General features: G+C 57.3%; 1 protein-coding gene across 1 annotated transcript; it reads left to right on the top strand.

The window, feature by feature from the left end:
* Positions 1 to 288: 288 nt before the first annotated feature.
* On the top strand, positions 289 to 15,183 carry MAP4K1 (mitogen-activated protein kinase kinase kinase kinase 1). Its single transcript, XM_012774723.3, has 30 exons — positions 289 to 477; positions 636 to 693; positions 815 to 905; positions 1,690 to 1,754; positions 3,043 to 3,098; positions 3,190 to 3,237; positions 3,387 to 3,429; positions 3,527 to 3,599; positions 4,071 to 4,202; positions 4,559 to 4,621; positions 4,717 to 4,798; positions 5,259 to 5,375; positions 5,583 to 5,661; positions 6,073 to 6,253; positions 6,325 to 6,372; positions 6,931 to 6,973; positions 7,353 to 7,515; positions 7,598 to 7,680; positions 8,416 to 8,500; positions 9,090 to 9,166; positions 9,256 to 9,316; positions 10,060 to 10,168; positions 10,258 to 10,316; positions 10,414 to 10,517; positions 11,056 to 11,230; positions 11,538 to 11,600; positions 11,801 to 11,890; positions 11,977 to 12,047; positions 12,749 to 12,804; positions 15,008 to 15,183. The coding sequence occupies exons 1-30, from the start codon at positions 379 to 381 to the stop codon at positions 15,075 to 15,077; spliced, it is 2,544 nt and encodes an 847-aa protein (XP_012630177.2). The 5' UTR covers positions 289 to 378; the 3' UTR covers positions 15,078 to 15,183.
* Positions 15,184 to 15,217: the final 34 nt, after the last annotated feature.

Here is a 15,217-nt window from a genome sequence, read left to right as displayed (position 1 = left end):
CCTTCAAACACCAAGGGGTTCAACTACGGTTTTTAGCCACCGCCCAGAACGGGGGAGGGGGTGCTAGGGCGCCCCCAAGGTTACAATTAAGTTCTTTTGCATCGCATTTACATCCTGTCCTGGGCATTGAGGGTGGAGGGTGGTCCCCTGGGTCCCAAGTAAGCTGCCTTGCATAGGCTTTCAGAACCCTGGGGACAGGGGGTGGAGCTAGTGCATAGCCCTGCAGCTGGGGCAGGAAGCGAGAGTGGGGAGGGGGGAGGCCACAGCCCGCGGAGGCAAGGCGGGTGCAGGGCTTGTGGGGAGGGAGGGAGGTGCCAGCACTTGAGCCCTGAGGCCCTGCTGGCCCCTGGGCGCAGGCCTAGCTCCTGCCCCCCAGGAATGGACCTCGCGGACCCCGATATTTTTAATAGAGACCCCCGGGACCATTACGACCTGCTGCAGCGGCTGGGTGGCGGCACCTATGGGGAAGTCTTCAAGGTGAGGAAGCCCCTTCAGTCCCATCACCGTCAAACCAGTGACCTTTGGAGTCAGGCCCAAGAAGGGAAGAGGGTGCAAGAGGGCCGCAGTCCTTGGCCTTGGCGCAGAGATGCTAAGGCCAGTGGAGCCTGCCTGACTGCCAACTTCCCCTTTACAAGGCTCGAGACAAGGTGTCCGGGGACCTGGTGGCACTGAAGATGGTGAAGATGGAGCCTGGTGAGGAGGGCAGCCGGGAGATCCTTCCCCACACCCCACCCCTGCCTCCTGGGCACTGGGACCCCCCTTCCCATGGCCCCCTCCCTGCAAGCGGCCTTTTCTCTCCTGCTCCTCCTCGCAGATGATGATGTCTCCACCCTTCAGAAGGAAATCCTCATGCTGAAAACTTGCCGGCACGCCAACATCGTGGCCTACCATGGGAGTTATCTCTGGTGATGAGCTTTAGACCTCTGCCCTAGAACTCAGCTCAGTCCTAACCCAGACCCCCATTTCTGAGAGGGACACCCCCTAACTTGATCTCCAATTCTGAACTTCCATTTCTGACCAGGGCGCCCTAACCTAACCTCTAATCCTAGACTTTCATTTTTAACTGGGCCACCCCTAACCTGATCCCCGCTACAAAGTCCCTCGTTTCTGACCACAGTACCCCCTGACCTAATCCCCAATCTAGAACTCCCATTTCCGACCTGGGTCCCCAAAAATGATCGTTTCATAGTAATCCAATCTGAAATTAACTCCCCTAAAACTAATCTCTCATCATTCTGCCCTTTGGGTCCCCCAGTTTCACTCTGCTCCTTGGATATGAACCCCTAAATTTCCTGACCCCCAAATTAATATTCCAATGGCCCCAATAATGACCTCAGCTTCCCAGAACTGGCTCCCTGGGCCCCTCTGTCCCCTCCAAACCTCTGCAACCCGTGAGATCTCTGTTCTGCTCCTAGCTTAGCATGGGACCACAGAGGGGTGCCCTGGGTTTGGAGCCCAAAGATCTAGATTCAAGTTGAGTTGCCCCTAAAAACACATTTCCTCTCTGAGCTTTAACTTCCTCATCTGTAAAATGGGAATGGAACAATCTCACCCTGGTGGGCAAGGGGAGATAGAGCAATGACAGCTGTTAAAGATCTTACTGAACTAGAACAAGACAGCGGACGAGGGGCTCTCCTGTAATAATGTATTACTGCTATTATTGTTGTTATTACTCTCGAACCACTGTAGGTTGCAGAAGCTCTGGATCTGCATGGAATTCTGTGGGGCTGGTTCTCTCCAGGACATCTACCAAGGTTAGAGGAAGGACGGGGGGATCCCCCCACCCCCAATCACCCCTTCCGTCTCTGTGTGCATGTGTCTCGCGGAAACTGACTTTCTGGTCCGTATTTCACGCACTGAGCCCCTCCTGTGGGCCTGGCCTGGCTGATGCTGCAGATACCACGGTGACCAAGCTGGTGACCGAGCTGGTGACCCAGCCAGCCCAGTTGCAGTCTCTGCATGCAGTGATCTTCCTCCCCCTCCCAGCTTTGTCTTGGTGTCTGCATTTTCTTGCCAAGGCCCATTCGTGTGTTCGAGTATTTCTGCATTTTCTGGCTCAGAGGTGCCCACATTTTCGTGGAATGAGTGGACGAATGTCTGGTTCTCTCTATCCGCCTGCCTTTCACTCTCTCGCAGAACTGGAGTGCAGGGGTGTGGCTGTGTGATCACCTCTCTGCACGTCTGATGCCCACCTCTGTCTTTGGCCATCTCCCTGACTCTCTCCTGTCCTGGACCTCAAAGTGAGAAAAGGAAGGACTTCTTAGCCCTCGGGGGGGAAACTGAGGCACACAGGAAGGAAGTGAAACACACAGCCGGTCTGCCAGAGCCGACCCCACTCCTCCGTGTCTCTCCCTTTCTAAACGTGTCTGTCTTCCCACGTTCCTGTCTCTGACCGTCTTTGTCTCAGTTTGGATCTGTCCCACTTTCTCTTTCTCTTTGTCCCTTTCTCTGCCATTCCCCATTTTGCAAAGTCACATCACTCCCTTGTGGAGATCCCTCCCCCACCCCTTTCCTCCCCGCACCCCACTGCCCTTCAAACCCACCAGGCGCCCTCCCTCCCGGCTCCCCAGCCTGCACGTGCTGCTCCCCCTCACAGCGGGACCCTCACACCTTTAGCCACTGTCACCTAGAGTAGCCTTTGCTGACCACCTTGTGCAAAATGTCAACCCTTCCCACGCATATTTCCATTCCTGCTTTATTTTTCTTCTTCTTATTGGTCAGCATCTCAGAGGCTACGTATTTCGTTTATTTATCTTGCTTCCGTTCCGTCTGCTCTACCGGAATGTTCTCTCCCCGAGGGCCGGGATGTCTGTCTCTGTGTGCAGCTGTGTCCCAGACGGCACACGCGGCGAACATCTGCAGAATGACTCTGCCTCCGCTGGCCTCCTCGCTCTGTCGCCGGCCATCCCGCCACCTCCCCCTCCCACTGGTCCCTTCTTGGGTCCCCTCCCCTTGTGGCTGGTTTGGGTGAGGGGCAGGACTCCCCGACCCAGCTTTCCTGGCTCCACCCAACGCCTGGCCTGGCCGGGGTGACCTTTGCAGTGACAGGCTCCCTGTCCGAGCTCCAGATCGGCTATGTGTGCCGGGAAGTGCTGCAGGTGAGGACAGGCCTGGGGGACCTGGGGGCGGCGGGGTAGGACCCCCCTGCAGCCCCGACACTCACAGCCCCCTTGTCTGCCCTTCCCCCAGGGACTGGCCTACCTGCACTCACAGAAGAAGATACACAGAGACATCAAGGTGGCCTGGGGGCGGAGGGGTGCCATGGAGGGGTGGGGTCCAGGCGATGGGAGTGGCACTGGGGGGCTCAGGGTGGTGTGAGCAGTGGGGTGGGGGTAGCAGGGGGTCCCGGCAGCCTCTGATCGCTGGTGCCTCCCTCTGGTCTCCAGGGAGCCAACATCCTCATCAACGACGCGGGGGAGGTCAAACTGGGTAAGTGAAGCTGGGATGGGGGTGGATTGGAGGCCTGTTTGCTGGTCTTGGGGGGACATGGGACACCAGGTCACTATATGTCTCTGTCTGCCTCCAGCTGACTTTGGCATCTCAGCCCAGATTGGGGCGACGCTGGCTAGACGCCTCTCTTTCATCGGGACACCCTACTGGTGAGGGGTGCCCGGCGGGCAGCTAGGGGCAGGCCGGGGGACAGTGGCTTTTCCCACCCTGGCTCCCTGGGAACCTCCTCCTGGCTTTGTTCCCTGCCCTTGCCTTTCTCCCCTGAAGCTTCTCCCGTTCTCTGGCTCTCTTGAGTTGTCCCTTCCCCTGCGTCGCTGTGCCCTTTCTGCCTGTTCACTCGGGGTGTGTGTGTGGATTTTCATCTTGGGCTCTGTTTCTGTATTTTCCCTCTGTCCCAGTCTCTGTCCCTTTGTTTTCTGTCCTTCTCCCTCCCTGTCTGTTCATCTCTTTGTCTCTCTCTGTCTGGATCCTCCAGGCTGTCCCTGCCCCCAAGACTTTATCTCTGTGTCTGTCTCTCTCTGTCCAACTGTCTCATCTCCCTTTGCCCCATTCTCGTCTCCCTGTCCCTCCCCTGCCCCTCCCCGTGCCACCCCTGGCTCTCTGAGGGTCTCTGTCCCCAGGATGGCTCCAGAAGTGGCAGCCGTGGCCCTGAAGGGGGGCTACAATGAGCTGTGTGACATCTGGTCCCTGGGCATCACGGCCATCGAACTAGCCGAGCTGCAGCCGCCGCTCTTTGATGTGCACCCTCTGAGGTAGGCGGGCCTGGCGGGTCCTCAGGCCCAGGGACCCTGCCCAGCCCTGAGCCTGAAGACCCCCCTGCAGTCAGCCTCCCACGTCCAGATCCCTCTCGGGAGACCACCAGGGGCTCCCCCCGCACAGACAGCCTTCGTGTGAGCCTTCCGTACCTGGAGCCCTGACTCAGGGGTCCCCGCCTTGGTCCCCTGCACCTGCTCCAGAGTGTGATGAACGTGTCCCTGGGGAGAGGCGTCCTAGCGTCATAAGACCCTCACTCTCGTCCCACCCCTTGCTGCTGGGAAGCCCTCAAGCCACGTGGCTTGTCTGGCCCCTTCGGGGGTCTGAACCCCACATTCTTTCCCTGCCATTCCAGGGTTCTCTTCCTCATGACCAAGAGTGGCTACCAGCCCCCCCGGCTGAAGGAAAAAGGCAAATGGTGAGACAGGGTGACAGTGGGGGTGGGGCGGGCGGGGTGGTCGGTGGGAAGGCCTCTGGTCCCCTCACCCCAGAACCCGGATTCTTCCTCCCAAGGTCGGCTGCCTTCCACAACTTTGTCAAAGTCACCCTCACTAAGAGCCCCAAGAAACGACCCGGTGCCACCAAGATGCTCAGTGTAAACCTCTTTCCCTGAGAAGCCCCCAGACTCTCACCCCGGGATTCCTCAGGGCCTTCCACGACTCCCTGGAACATTCAGTCCCACCGAACCCCGTGGCCCTTTCAAAGTCCCTGGTGTGTCAGAATTTCCCAGGACCCCACCCCCCACCAACTCTCAAAATTGTACCCCAGATCTTCCCTGGATCCCTGAGTCGCTAGAACTCACGCTTCCCCAAGGGCCCAGGACGTGACCCCGAGTGTCCTCTCCCAGACAGCTCTGGGGTGCTCCAAGGCCCCCTCTGAGGACCCTAAATTCTTCCAGTCCCTAAAACTTCTCAGGATCCCCCAGGCCTCTGAGCTCCCCAGATCTCCCTGCCGGCTCCTTCGGCTGCCACCCCCCCCCACAATTCCTTAGCTGAGTCCCCCAGCCCCGCCCCGGCCCTTTCCCTCCGGGTGTGGACACCTTGTCCCTTCCCCAGCATCAGCTGGTCGCCCAGCCTGGGCTGAACAGAGGCCTGATCCTGGACCTTCTTGACAAACTGAGGAACCCTGGGAAGGGCGCCCCCATCGGGGAGATCGAGGACGAGGAGCCCGAGGTGAGGGCCCGGGGGACCAGAGCACGGCCCCTCTCAGCTTTTGCTCAGGCTGCCCCGCGGGGAGGGGGCCCTTCCTGCCACCGCCCTGAGAGGACACGGGGCAGGAAGCCGGGCAGCTTGGCAGGAGGCCTGTCGGGGCGAGGAGGGCGCGCGGTGGGCCCACAGGCTTGGGGTCGTGATCCCTGACGAGGCCGCCCCTCTGCCCAGCTGCCCCCTGCCATCCCCCGGCGGATCCGATCCACCCACCGCTCCAGCTCTCTGGGGGTCCCGGACGCAGACTGCTGTCGTGAGTAGAGAACTCTGACGTTTGGGGACGTCTGACCCTGTCATAGACCCCCCTTTCCCCGACATCAGACCACCAGAGACCTTCATCGCCACCTGACCTACAAAGTGACCATAGAGACCCCACCTCTCTGACCTGCCTAAAGACCCCAGGAGACCTCCTGTCACCACCCTGATCCCAAAAGAGATCTCAGAACTCTCTACCAGTGCTCTTGACACCCAGTGGGTGCCGAGAGCAAACGCTCCCTGACGACCTTGAGCCCCAGCCTCCCTGATCCCAAATGAGACCCCCTAACCCTGAAAGGCGGTTCTAGTCTCTGAGATCCTGGCTCCAAGACCCCCCAAATTCTACCCTTTCTATTCCCAGCTACATGTCACTGCCCCGCCCCCGCTCACTGTGGCTTCCCCCACACAGGGCGGCACATGGAGTTCAGGAAGCTCAGGGGACACGAGACCAGACCCTTGTCCGACACCGAGAGCCGCCCTCCTCCGCGCTCCCCAGACCCCCTCCTCGCACCCTCGGCCACCGCCGACCCTTGCCCCGTCCCGCAGGCCCGCTTGCAGCCCCCCAGAGACTGCAGGAGCAGCAGCCCCAGGTCAGGGGCCGCGGGGGGGGGGGGTCGGGATGTGTGGGTACCCGCCAAGGCTGACACCTGTCACTCTTCAGGCAGCAGCTGTCGGAGTCCGAGGATGATGACTACGACGACGTGGACATGTAAGGGGGGCCTGCCTCAGCCCCCACCTTCCTGCAGGCCCGACCCCAACCACACCCCTACCGCCCTTCTGCTCGGGAGCCTCCTGCAGCCCCGCCTGCCTTCCTTCCCAGGCCCTGTCCCCTGCTCCCACTCGCCACCCCTGCACCTCCAGCCCTGTCCCCACCCAATCCCAACTCCAGCCCACCTTCTTTCCAACCTCCCACACGACCCGTGACCTGACCCCAACTTGAGCCCCCACCTATGCTCCTCCCGGCCTCGGCCACATCCCAGTCTCTGCTCCTCCCAGATATCACCCCCAGCCAACCCCGGCCCCAGCCCTCATCTTCTCGCACAACCTCAGGCTCAACCTTGGCCCCTGGAAATTGCCCAAAGGCCAGACCCTGAGCCCCAGACCCAGACCTCAACCCCAGCCGTAAGCCCAGGGCCCCCGGCCCCAAGCCCAGAGTTGGGTGCAAGGGCCACCCACCCATCGCACCCATCTCCAGCCCCAAACTGCCCCACCTTCCCCCGGTCCTGCTCCCCAGACCCCGCCTGCTTACCCCATCTTTTGGTTTCAGCCCCACCCCTGCTGAGGACACGCCTCCTCCACTGCCCCCCAAAGTAAGGCCCTGGGCCAGGGCTGGGAGGCTGGGGTCAGGGCCCCTGGGTTCCAGAGGGCCAGGGCCTTGGGTGCTGGACACTGGGCTCTCTAGGGCTGGGCGTCCGGGAGACAGGGATGATGGGCGCATTGGGGTCTGTGGCATCCCTCAACCTGGGGGTGGGATTCAAAGTATTTAGCCTCGTGGCACTGCTGCACCCATCATCAGCCCATGAATTTCTAGAGCGTGTTGATGGCCCAGGCGGGGTGTCAGAGGGGAGGGCTGAGTGGTGGCAAGATGTGGTGGGGAGGGTCAGAGCCACCAGAGGGGCAGTTCCGCCGGGGCAGTTGGGCTGGGCTTGCAGAAGGCTGCCTCCCCACGCTCCCTCCCTTATTCCAAAGCCCAAGTTCCGGTCCCCATCAGACGAGGGTCCGGGAGGGCCAAGGAATGAGGGGCAGCTGAGCCCAGGGGTGCTGGTCCGGTGTGCCAGTGGGCCCCCACCGCGTACACCCCGTCACAAGCCGCCACCAGCCACCAGCAGCCCCCACCTCTCCGCCCATTCAGGTAACGGGCCAGGCTGGGGTGGAGGGGGGATGGGGGGGTGAGGGGTGGCCTTGGGGGCTGATTTTCTCCCAACCCCTCTCAGAACCCTCCCTCTGGAACCCAGCCTCCCGGGAGTCTGACCAGCCCCCGCTCCTGCCCCCCAAGAAGGAAAAGATGAAGAGGAAGGTGAGGGCCAGCCATGCCGGGGATTCTCACCTCTGGAAGGGGCTGGAGTTGCCTGGTGGGGGTGGGGAGGGGGCAGGAGAACTGATAATAATGGTGACATTTGTTGAGCACTTTTCTGTGCCCAACACTGATCTCATGTCTTTATTTATTTATTTTTTTGAGACAGAGTTTCACTTTGTTGCCCAGGCTAGAGTGAGTGCTGTGGCATCAGCCTAGCCCACAGCAACCTCAAACTCCTGGGCTCAAGCGATCCTCCTGCCTCAGCCTCCCGAGTAGCTGGGACTACAGGCATGCGCCACCATGCCCAGCTAATTTTTTCTATATATATTATTAGTTGACCAATTAATTTTTTTATAGTAGAGACAGGGTCTTGCTCTTGCTCAGGCTGGTTTTGAACTCCTGACCTCGAGCAATCCGCCCGCCTCGGCCTCCCAGAGTGCTAGGATTACAGGCGTGAGCCACCGCGCCCGGCCTGATCTCATGCCTTTAATGGTGTGAACCTTCACAGATGGAGGTGGATATCACAGAAATAGATATGAGCCCCCATTTCACAGATTGGGAAACTGAGGCACAGGAGGCTAAGTAGCTTACCTAAGGTCGAATATACATCTTTGAGGAGGCAGAGGCAGGATTTGAACCCTAGCACTCTTGCTGCAGAGTTTTAACCCCTGCACTTTCCTGTTCTGTTGCTCCCTTTGGCTGGATCTGCTGCCTGGCCCCACGCGGCCTGCCCAGGGACGCGCCCTTCTCGTAAAGCTGTTCAACGGCTGCCCCCTCCGGATCCACAGCACAGCCGCCTGGACACACCCCTCCACCAAGGGTGGGCATTCAGGAGGGCCACGGGGAGCCTGGCGGGGCTGGGGCACAAAGGCAGAGATGGGGAGGGTCTTGATGGGGGGGCTGGCCACGCTGAAACAGGCCAGAGCCTGTGGGTCAGCTGGGACTTGGGGATCAAAGACGGGTAGAGGGAAGATGAGTTGGAGAGTGAAACTAGGACAATTAGGGGGGCTGGGAACGTCAGAATGTAACAGAAAGATTAGAGTTTGGGGTACAGAAGGCGTGGACAGAAGTCCGCTGGAGGTTACCGGTAGAGACTGCCGTCAGCATTTTGGGGTCAAGAGTTCTGAGCGTCTGAATGCAGCAGCAAAGGACAGAGTCTGGGATCAAAGATAAGGAGACACGGTCGGTGAGGGAGTCGACATTAAAGAAAGAGCATCGGTTTTCAGGGTGTCATACTGGAAAGAAAAAGTCATATTTGGGGGTGTCTGAGTTTGAGGATCAGTGCTAAGACAGGCTTAGCATTTGGGGATCAGAACTGGGGAGAAGGAGGGCTATTTTGGGGGGCTATTTTGGGCAGGTCTAAGGTTGGGGTCAGAACTGAGGGCCAGGATTTGTGGGTGTCCCCCCAGACCAGCACCTGCTCCTGGGGGCAGAGGAAGGCATCTTCATCCTGAACCGGAGTGACCAGGAGGCCACGCTGGAGATGGTGAGGGACAGCACCGGGGTGGGGCGAGGGCAGGGGCCGGAGCTGGGGTGGCTGGGGTGTCACCAGAGCCACCTTCCCTGTCTCTGCAGCTCTTTCCTAGCCGGACTACCTGGGTGTACTCCATCAACAACGTCCTGATGTCTCTCTCAGGTCTGGGTTTGGGTGGGGGGAAGGGGAAGGTCAGAGGTTAAGGGGTCAAAGGTCAGGGGGATGGGAAGTAGATGGGCACAGCTGAAAAAAAAACTTAGGTTCTTCATCCCAGAGCCCTAGCCACCTTTTCGCTGTGCTCCCTGAGCCTCAGTTTCCCCCTCTGTCAGATGGGCTCACAATAATCTCCACCTCTCAAGTCAGTTTTGAGATAATGTCTACAATCAGTCTTTAAATAGTTTTCATGTTCAGACGACAATCAGAACTTATTTCGCACTTACAGTGAGCGAGTTACAGATTTAAAAAATCTGTACCATTGTTTTATAAATGTTTTGTGTAAAAGAATTTCTAGTTTTGGAGGAAACACCCAACCGAATAGGATTCATGAGCTAGTTAAATATCACATCTGTGATGACAAACTTGAGGAGAATTTATAGATGTGTTTCTTCTTAAACTTTGTAGTATGTGTAACTTCATCTAACTGGATGTGGCCATGGTTTCTTCTGTGGCTACAAGACCCACGAGGGTAGGGAACAAGGCCAAGGCCAAGGCCAGGGCCAAGCACAGCAGGCTTGGCGACAACAGGCCTTTGAAGTACGTGGAGTGAGAAATGAACGAATGAAAAGTGCTTGAGACTTGCAGGCTTGGGGGTTTCAGACAAAGGGATGGGGCGGAGGGAAAGGATGGAGGGAAGGTGGGATGGGGTCCTATAACGGCCTGCTTCCCCTCACATACACACACTGCAGGAAAGACCCCCCACCTGTATTCTCATAGCATCCTGGGCCTGCTGGAACGGAAAGAGACCAGATCGGGAAACCCCATCGCTCACATCAGCCCCCACCGGCTACTGGCAAGGTACTGGCTCCCAGTGGCACGGCAGACCCCAACGGCCCCCTCTCCCCCCTGCTGCTGTCCACCCCCCTTCACGCCTCCCTTTCCTGCAGGAAGAACATGGTCTCCACCAAGATCCAGGACACCAAAGGCTGCAGGGCGTGCTGTGTGGGTGAGAGACACCCCCTGGGCGCGGAGAGGAGGCTGGGCCTAGCCAGGGGCCGTGGCGTGGGGGGATGAGTCCTCACCCACCCTTGCTCACCCCACAGCGGAGGGTGCGAGCTCTGGGGGCCCGTTCCTGTGCGGGGCACTGGAGACGTCCGTGGTCCTGCTTCAGTGGTACCAGCCCATGAACAAGTTCCTGCTCGTCCGGGTACGGGGCCTGGGGGGCTGCTGGGGACCCTGGGGATGCCGCGGCCAGGGCCTTCCGCCTTGGGGCTTCTGGCGAGAGCTCCGCGAGGCCCCGCCTCCGCCCAGGCCCCGCCCCAAGCCTCAGAGGCCCCGCCCACCTGTGGGCGGAGCGGGAGGCTCGCCCTTATGAGGCCTTCCCGATCCTTAAGCTCCGCCCCTCATACCTGGGCTTAATTATTGCTCAGGCACTACGCCCCGCCCCCGGGTCCCCAAGGAGAACTTAGAGCCTGTCCCTTTGAGTCCCTAAGGAGGTTTTTGCCGCCTTCGAGGCCCTTTCTGTCGCCAAAGTGGCACGCCCCCACGCGGAAGCCACACCCACTCTGAGGCCACACCTTGTGTCTAAGGAGGCCCCCCAAGCCCTCTGGGGCCCTACCGCCTGAAATGTGTAGGTGCCACCTGCACAGGCTGAGGGCCCAGGTTCGGAGGTCCCCGGCCTGCCCCAAGGCCCCGGGCCCCGCCCGAAGCCGCCTCTGAGCGCCCCCGCCCCGCGCGGCCCGCAGCAGGTGCTGTTCCCGCTCCCCACGCCCCTGCCGGTGTTCGCGCTGCTGACCGGGCCGGGCTCCGAGCTGCCGTCCGTGTGCATCGGCGTGAGCCCCGGGCGGCCGGCGAAGTCGGTGCTCTTCCACACCGTGCGCTTCGGCGCGCTGTCCTGCTGGCTGGGCGACATGAGCACGGGTGAGCCGCCGCCCCGCCCCGCGCGCCGCTGCGAGCCGGGGCCTGTTGCTCGGAGGCTGGGCCTGGGCGGGGCTTGGAGAGAGGGCTGGAAGGGGCGGGACAGAGGACGGCCGGCTTCATTTAATTGGTGAGCGTGACAGTGGGTGGGGCCTGGAGGGTGGGGCCTGGAGGGTGGGGCCTGGAGGGTGGGGCCTGGAGGGTGGGCGGGGCTTAGCCTCTTTGGGAACAGAGGGACGGGCCTAGGGCAGGTGTGGCGAAAGGGGGACTGGGCGACGTCGGTCCTTAAACTCCACCTTCTCTCAAACAGAGCACAAGGGACCAGTGCAGGTGACGCAGGTAGAGGAAGATATGGTAATGGTGTTGATGGACGGTAAGAATCCTCCTCCCTCCCCGCATCCTCCATCCCCGTGCGTGGGTCTCCGCCCCCAGACCTTGGGCCTCTAGAACCCCTAAAGCCCCTCCTGACCTTGCACCCTTATTACCCTTCACACTGAATTTGTTGCCTGGTCCCTTAGTGACCCTCTAAACCCTGATCACAGTTCTTAAAACTCTGTCCCTACCCCCTTCCAGGCTCTCTGAAGTTGGTCACCCCGGAGGGAGCCCCAGTCCGGGGGCTTCGCACGCACGAGATCCCTATGACCGAAGCGGTGGAGGCCGTGGGTATGCGCAGGGGCAGACGGGAGGCCCATGGTCGGAGTGGAGGCGCAAGTGGCCCTCGAGGGTAACGGGCGCTGCTTTCTCCCCAGCTATGGTCGGGGGTCGGCTTCAAGCTTTCTGGAAGCATGGAGTGCAGGTGTGGGCTCCAGGCTCGGACCAGGTAAGCTCCTTCACCAGAACCCCATGGCCTGTCCCTCCTGCCTCAGTCTCCACCTTCATCAGATGGGCCTGAAGAAGTCCCGAGTCAGGCCGTGAATTCCTGCAGGGGAAGCTTCCTCCAGTTTCAGTTCAGACAGATCCGCTTCTCTGCCCCCGAATCTCTTGAGTGCCAGTGTCATCGGGGGCCACTGTGTGACCTTGTGCAAGGAACTTTGGCTTCTCTTGGAGCCGTTGTTCCCCGACTGCAAAATGGAGATCCCTCTAGAGCTATATGGATGAGTAAGAGCACGGACCACATTGCCTGGGGTAGAATCCAGCTTGGTGATCTCATCAAGTGGCTTAACCTTCCTGTGCCTCGCTGTCCTCATTTGGGAAACAGACAGTGAAATGGTGCTTGTCTTCTAGAACACTGCCAGACACTGTAAGGCCCTTACACTTGAGGATTTCCTTTAATCTTCACCATCAGCTGCCAGCTAGGTATAATACTATGATGTCACAGGTCAGTGATCAGAGGCACAGAGAGGTTGCATAGCTTCCCCGAAGTCACACATTTGGTGCATGGTATTGGCAAAAGTGATTGTGTCTGGACCTGAGGCTAGACATTTGCAGTCAGTTCCTTGAGCTGTTTAAGGGGTCGTGTTTGGGGGAGAGCAGAGGGTTGTTCTAGGCACTGATAACACACGCACGCTTCCCCCCACCCAGCTGCTGCAGGAGCTGAGAGACCCCACCCTCACCTTCCGTCTGCTTGGCTCTCCCAGGTATGTCTTGAAGAGGACAGAGCGACTGGGGGGGGGGGGGTGTGGAGAGGGCATCCTGAGGCGTCCCCAGCCGAGTCTCTTACCTGGTATCCTGGCTTCCATCCCCACCCCATAGTCTGTTCCCCATAGTGCAGCCAAGGGGGCATTTTCATTTTATATTTCTATTTTATTTTAAATTTCAACTATTAAAAATGACTATTTTAACTTTTTGTTTTTACACTCAGAGGAGTTGCAAATATATTACAGAAAATTCTTGTATCCTTGGCCGGGTGCAGTGGCTTAGGCCTGTAATCCTAGCAGTCTGGGAGGCCGAGGACTGCCTGAGCCCAGGAGTTTGAGGTTGCTGTGAGCTAGGCTGATGCCATGGCACTCTAGCCTGGGCAACAGAGTGAGACACTGTCTCAAAAAGAAAAAAAAAAAAACAATAAAACCAAAAAGAAACCAAGGACATACTTGCAAACCATGATGCAAAAAAAAAAAACCAACACTGAGACGTTCCAACCTCCCAATTCATATTCCCATTTGGGTTTCACCAGTTGCTCTTTATAACAAAAAAATAATTTCTTTTTTCTGGTTCAGGATCCAATCCAGGATCACAGGTTGCTTTTAAGAGTCATGTTTCTTTTGTCTTTAGCCTGGAACAATTCTTCAGATTTATTTTGTCTTTCATGACCTTGACATTTTTGAAGAGTACAGGAAAGTTGTCTTCTAGAATGTCCCTCAGTTGGGTTAGAGGTGCCCAGTTCGTGCATTTTGGGCAGGAATGCCACAGATAGGATGTTGTGTTCCTCTCAGTACATCCTATCAGGAGGCACGTGATGTCAGTCTGTGCTATGGCTGGTGATATTAACTTTGATCATTTAATTAAGGTGGAGTCAGCCATTTTTCTGTGCTATATAGTTGCTTTTTTTTCTTTTGTAAGAATAAGTATCTTTGGGGGAGAGTCCTTGAGACTATGTAAAGATATCAGACTTTCACCCACTGGTTGTAGAATCTATTGACGATTTTTGCCTGAATCTATCATTGTTAGGGTGGTCACCAAATGGTAGTTTTCTGATTCTATCATTCCCTGCACGTATATTAGTTGACATTGCACTAGAGGGAAAAGCTGTCTCTTCACCATTGTTTCTTTCTTTATATCAGCATAGTCTCATGGATTTCTATTTTATTCCTTTTTTTTCTTGTTGTTGCCCAGGCTAGAGTGAGTGCCATGGTGTCAGCCTAGCTCACAGCAACCTCAAACTCCTGGGCTCAAGCAATCCTGCTGCCTCAGCCTCCCGACTAGCTGGGACTACAGGCGTGCACCACCATGCCCGGCTAATTTTTTCAGTATATATGTTAGTTGTCCAATTAATTTCTTTTTTTTATAGTAGAGACGGGGTCTCACTCTTGCTCAGGCTGGTTTTGAACTCCTGACCTTGAGCAATCCTCCCACCTCGGCCTCCCAGAGTGCTAAGGACTACAGGTGTGAGCCACCACGCCCGGCCTATTTTATTCCTTTTAAAAAATTATTTTTATTTTTAATTATTATGGCCACAGAATAGTTGTATATATTTATAGTGTAGGATTCCTATTTTATTCTATGGGATATTGCTTTCATTGTTTATTTTGAGGCACAAATAGTCCCAGATTTAGCCAGTGGGAGCCCCTTTAAGGAGCGCTGTGCTTTTTTGGCATGCCAGAGGGGTCTTTGTAAAATCCAAATTTGATCGTGTTACTCTCTCCCTGCTTAAAATCCTCCTATGGCCTCAAGAAAAATATTTAATCCTGGCCACAACCCCCAAGGCCATAACATCTCTGGCCAAGGCCCAGCCTCTCTCTTACCTCAAAGCTTTTGTACAGGCTGTTCTCTCTGCCAGGAACACTGTTCCCTGCCCTTTCACCAAATACCTTCCTGAGAGTCCTTCAGGTTCCACCATCTTTCTTTGGGGGAGTCTGGGCTGACCTCTTGGGTTAGGTTTCCCTGCCACGCACCCCATGATTCTTTGCACTCAGGTAATTCACTGATTCATGCTGGTCTCCCTCTCTAGGCTGTGAGCACCCCAAGGGCAGGAACCAGTATGCTTGTTCACCGTTACAGCCCAGCATTGGGCTGGCACAGTCTCTATTAACTTCTTTGTGAATGAATGAATGAATGAATGAATGGGTGAAGGAACAAGCAAATGAATGAATGAATGAACTGAACTCTCCTTTCCCTCCCCAGGCCTGTAGTGGTGGAGACGCGCCCAGCAGATGATCCTACTGCGCCCAGCAACCTCTACATCCAGGAATGAGTCCCTAGGCGGGTGTTAGGAACTAGTCCCTACACCCCCCTCCTCAACAGACACACTAGTGGTCACGACATAGCCTCATCTGCCAATAAACATGACTTTAGCCTCTGTTGTCATCTCGTTTTTCTGGGGGGAAGCAGAAT

Source organism: Microcebus murinus, chromosome 16 (assembly GCF_040939455.1).
Source record: "Microcebus murinus isolate Inina chromosome 16, M.murinus_Inina_mat1.0, whole genome shotgun sequence".
Classification (NCBI taxonomy): Eukaryota; Metazoa; Chordata; class Mammalia; order Primates; family Cheirogaleidae; genus Microcebus; species Microcebus murinus.
The sequence above is the reverse complement of the archived record's forward strand: the minus strand, read 5'-3'. Positions and strand labels throughout refer to the sequence as shown.

Bases quoted from the DNA above. Each gene is read 5' to 3' on its own strand.
- MAP4K1 (XM_012774723.3), top strand. From the start codon at position 379: ATGGACCTCGCGGACCCCGATATTTTTAATAGAGACCCCCGGGACCAT. The intron at 6,974-7,352 runs GTAAGGCCCTGG...CTTATTCCAAAG, and splicing joins CTCCTCCACTGCCCCCCAAA to CCCAAGTTCCGGTCCCCATC. The intron at 8,501-9,089 runs GTGGGCATTCAG...GTGTCCCCCCAG, and splicing joins GACACACCCCTCCACCAAGG to ACCAGCACCTGCTCCTGGGG.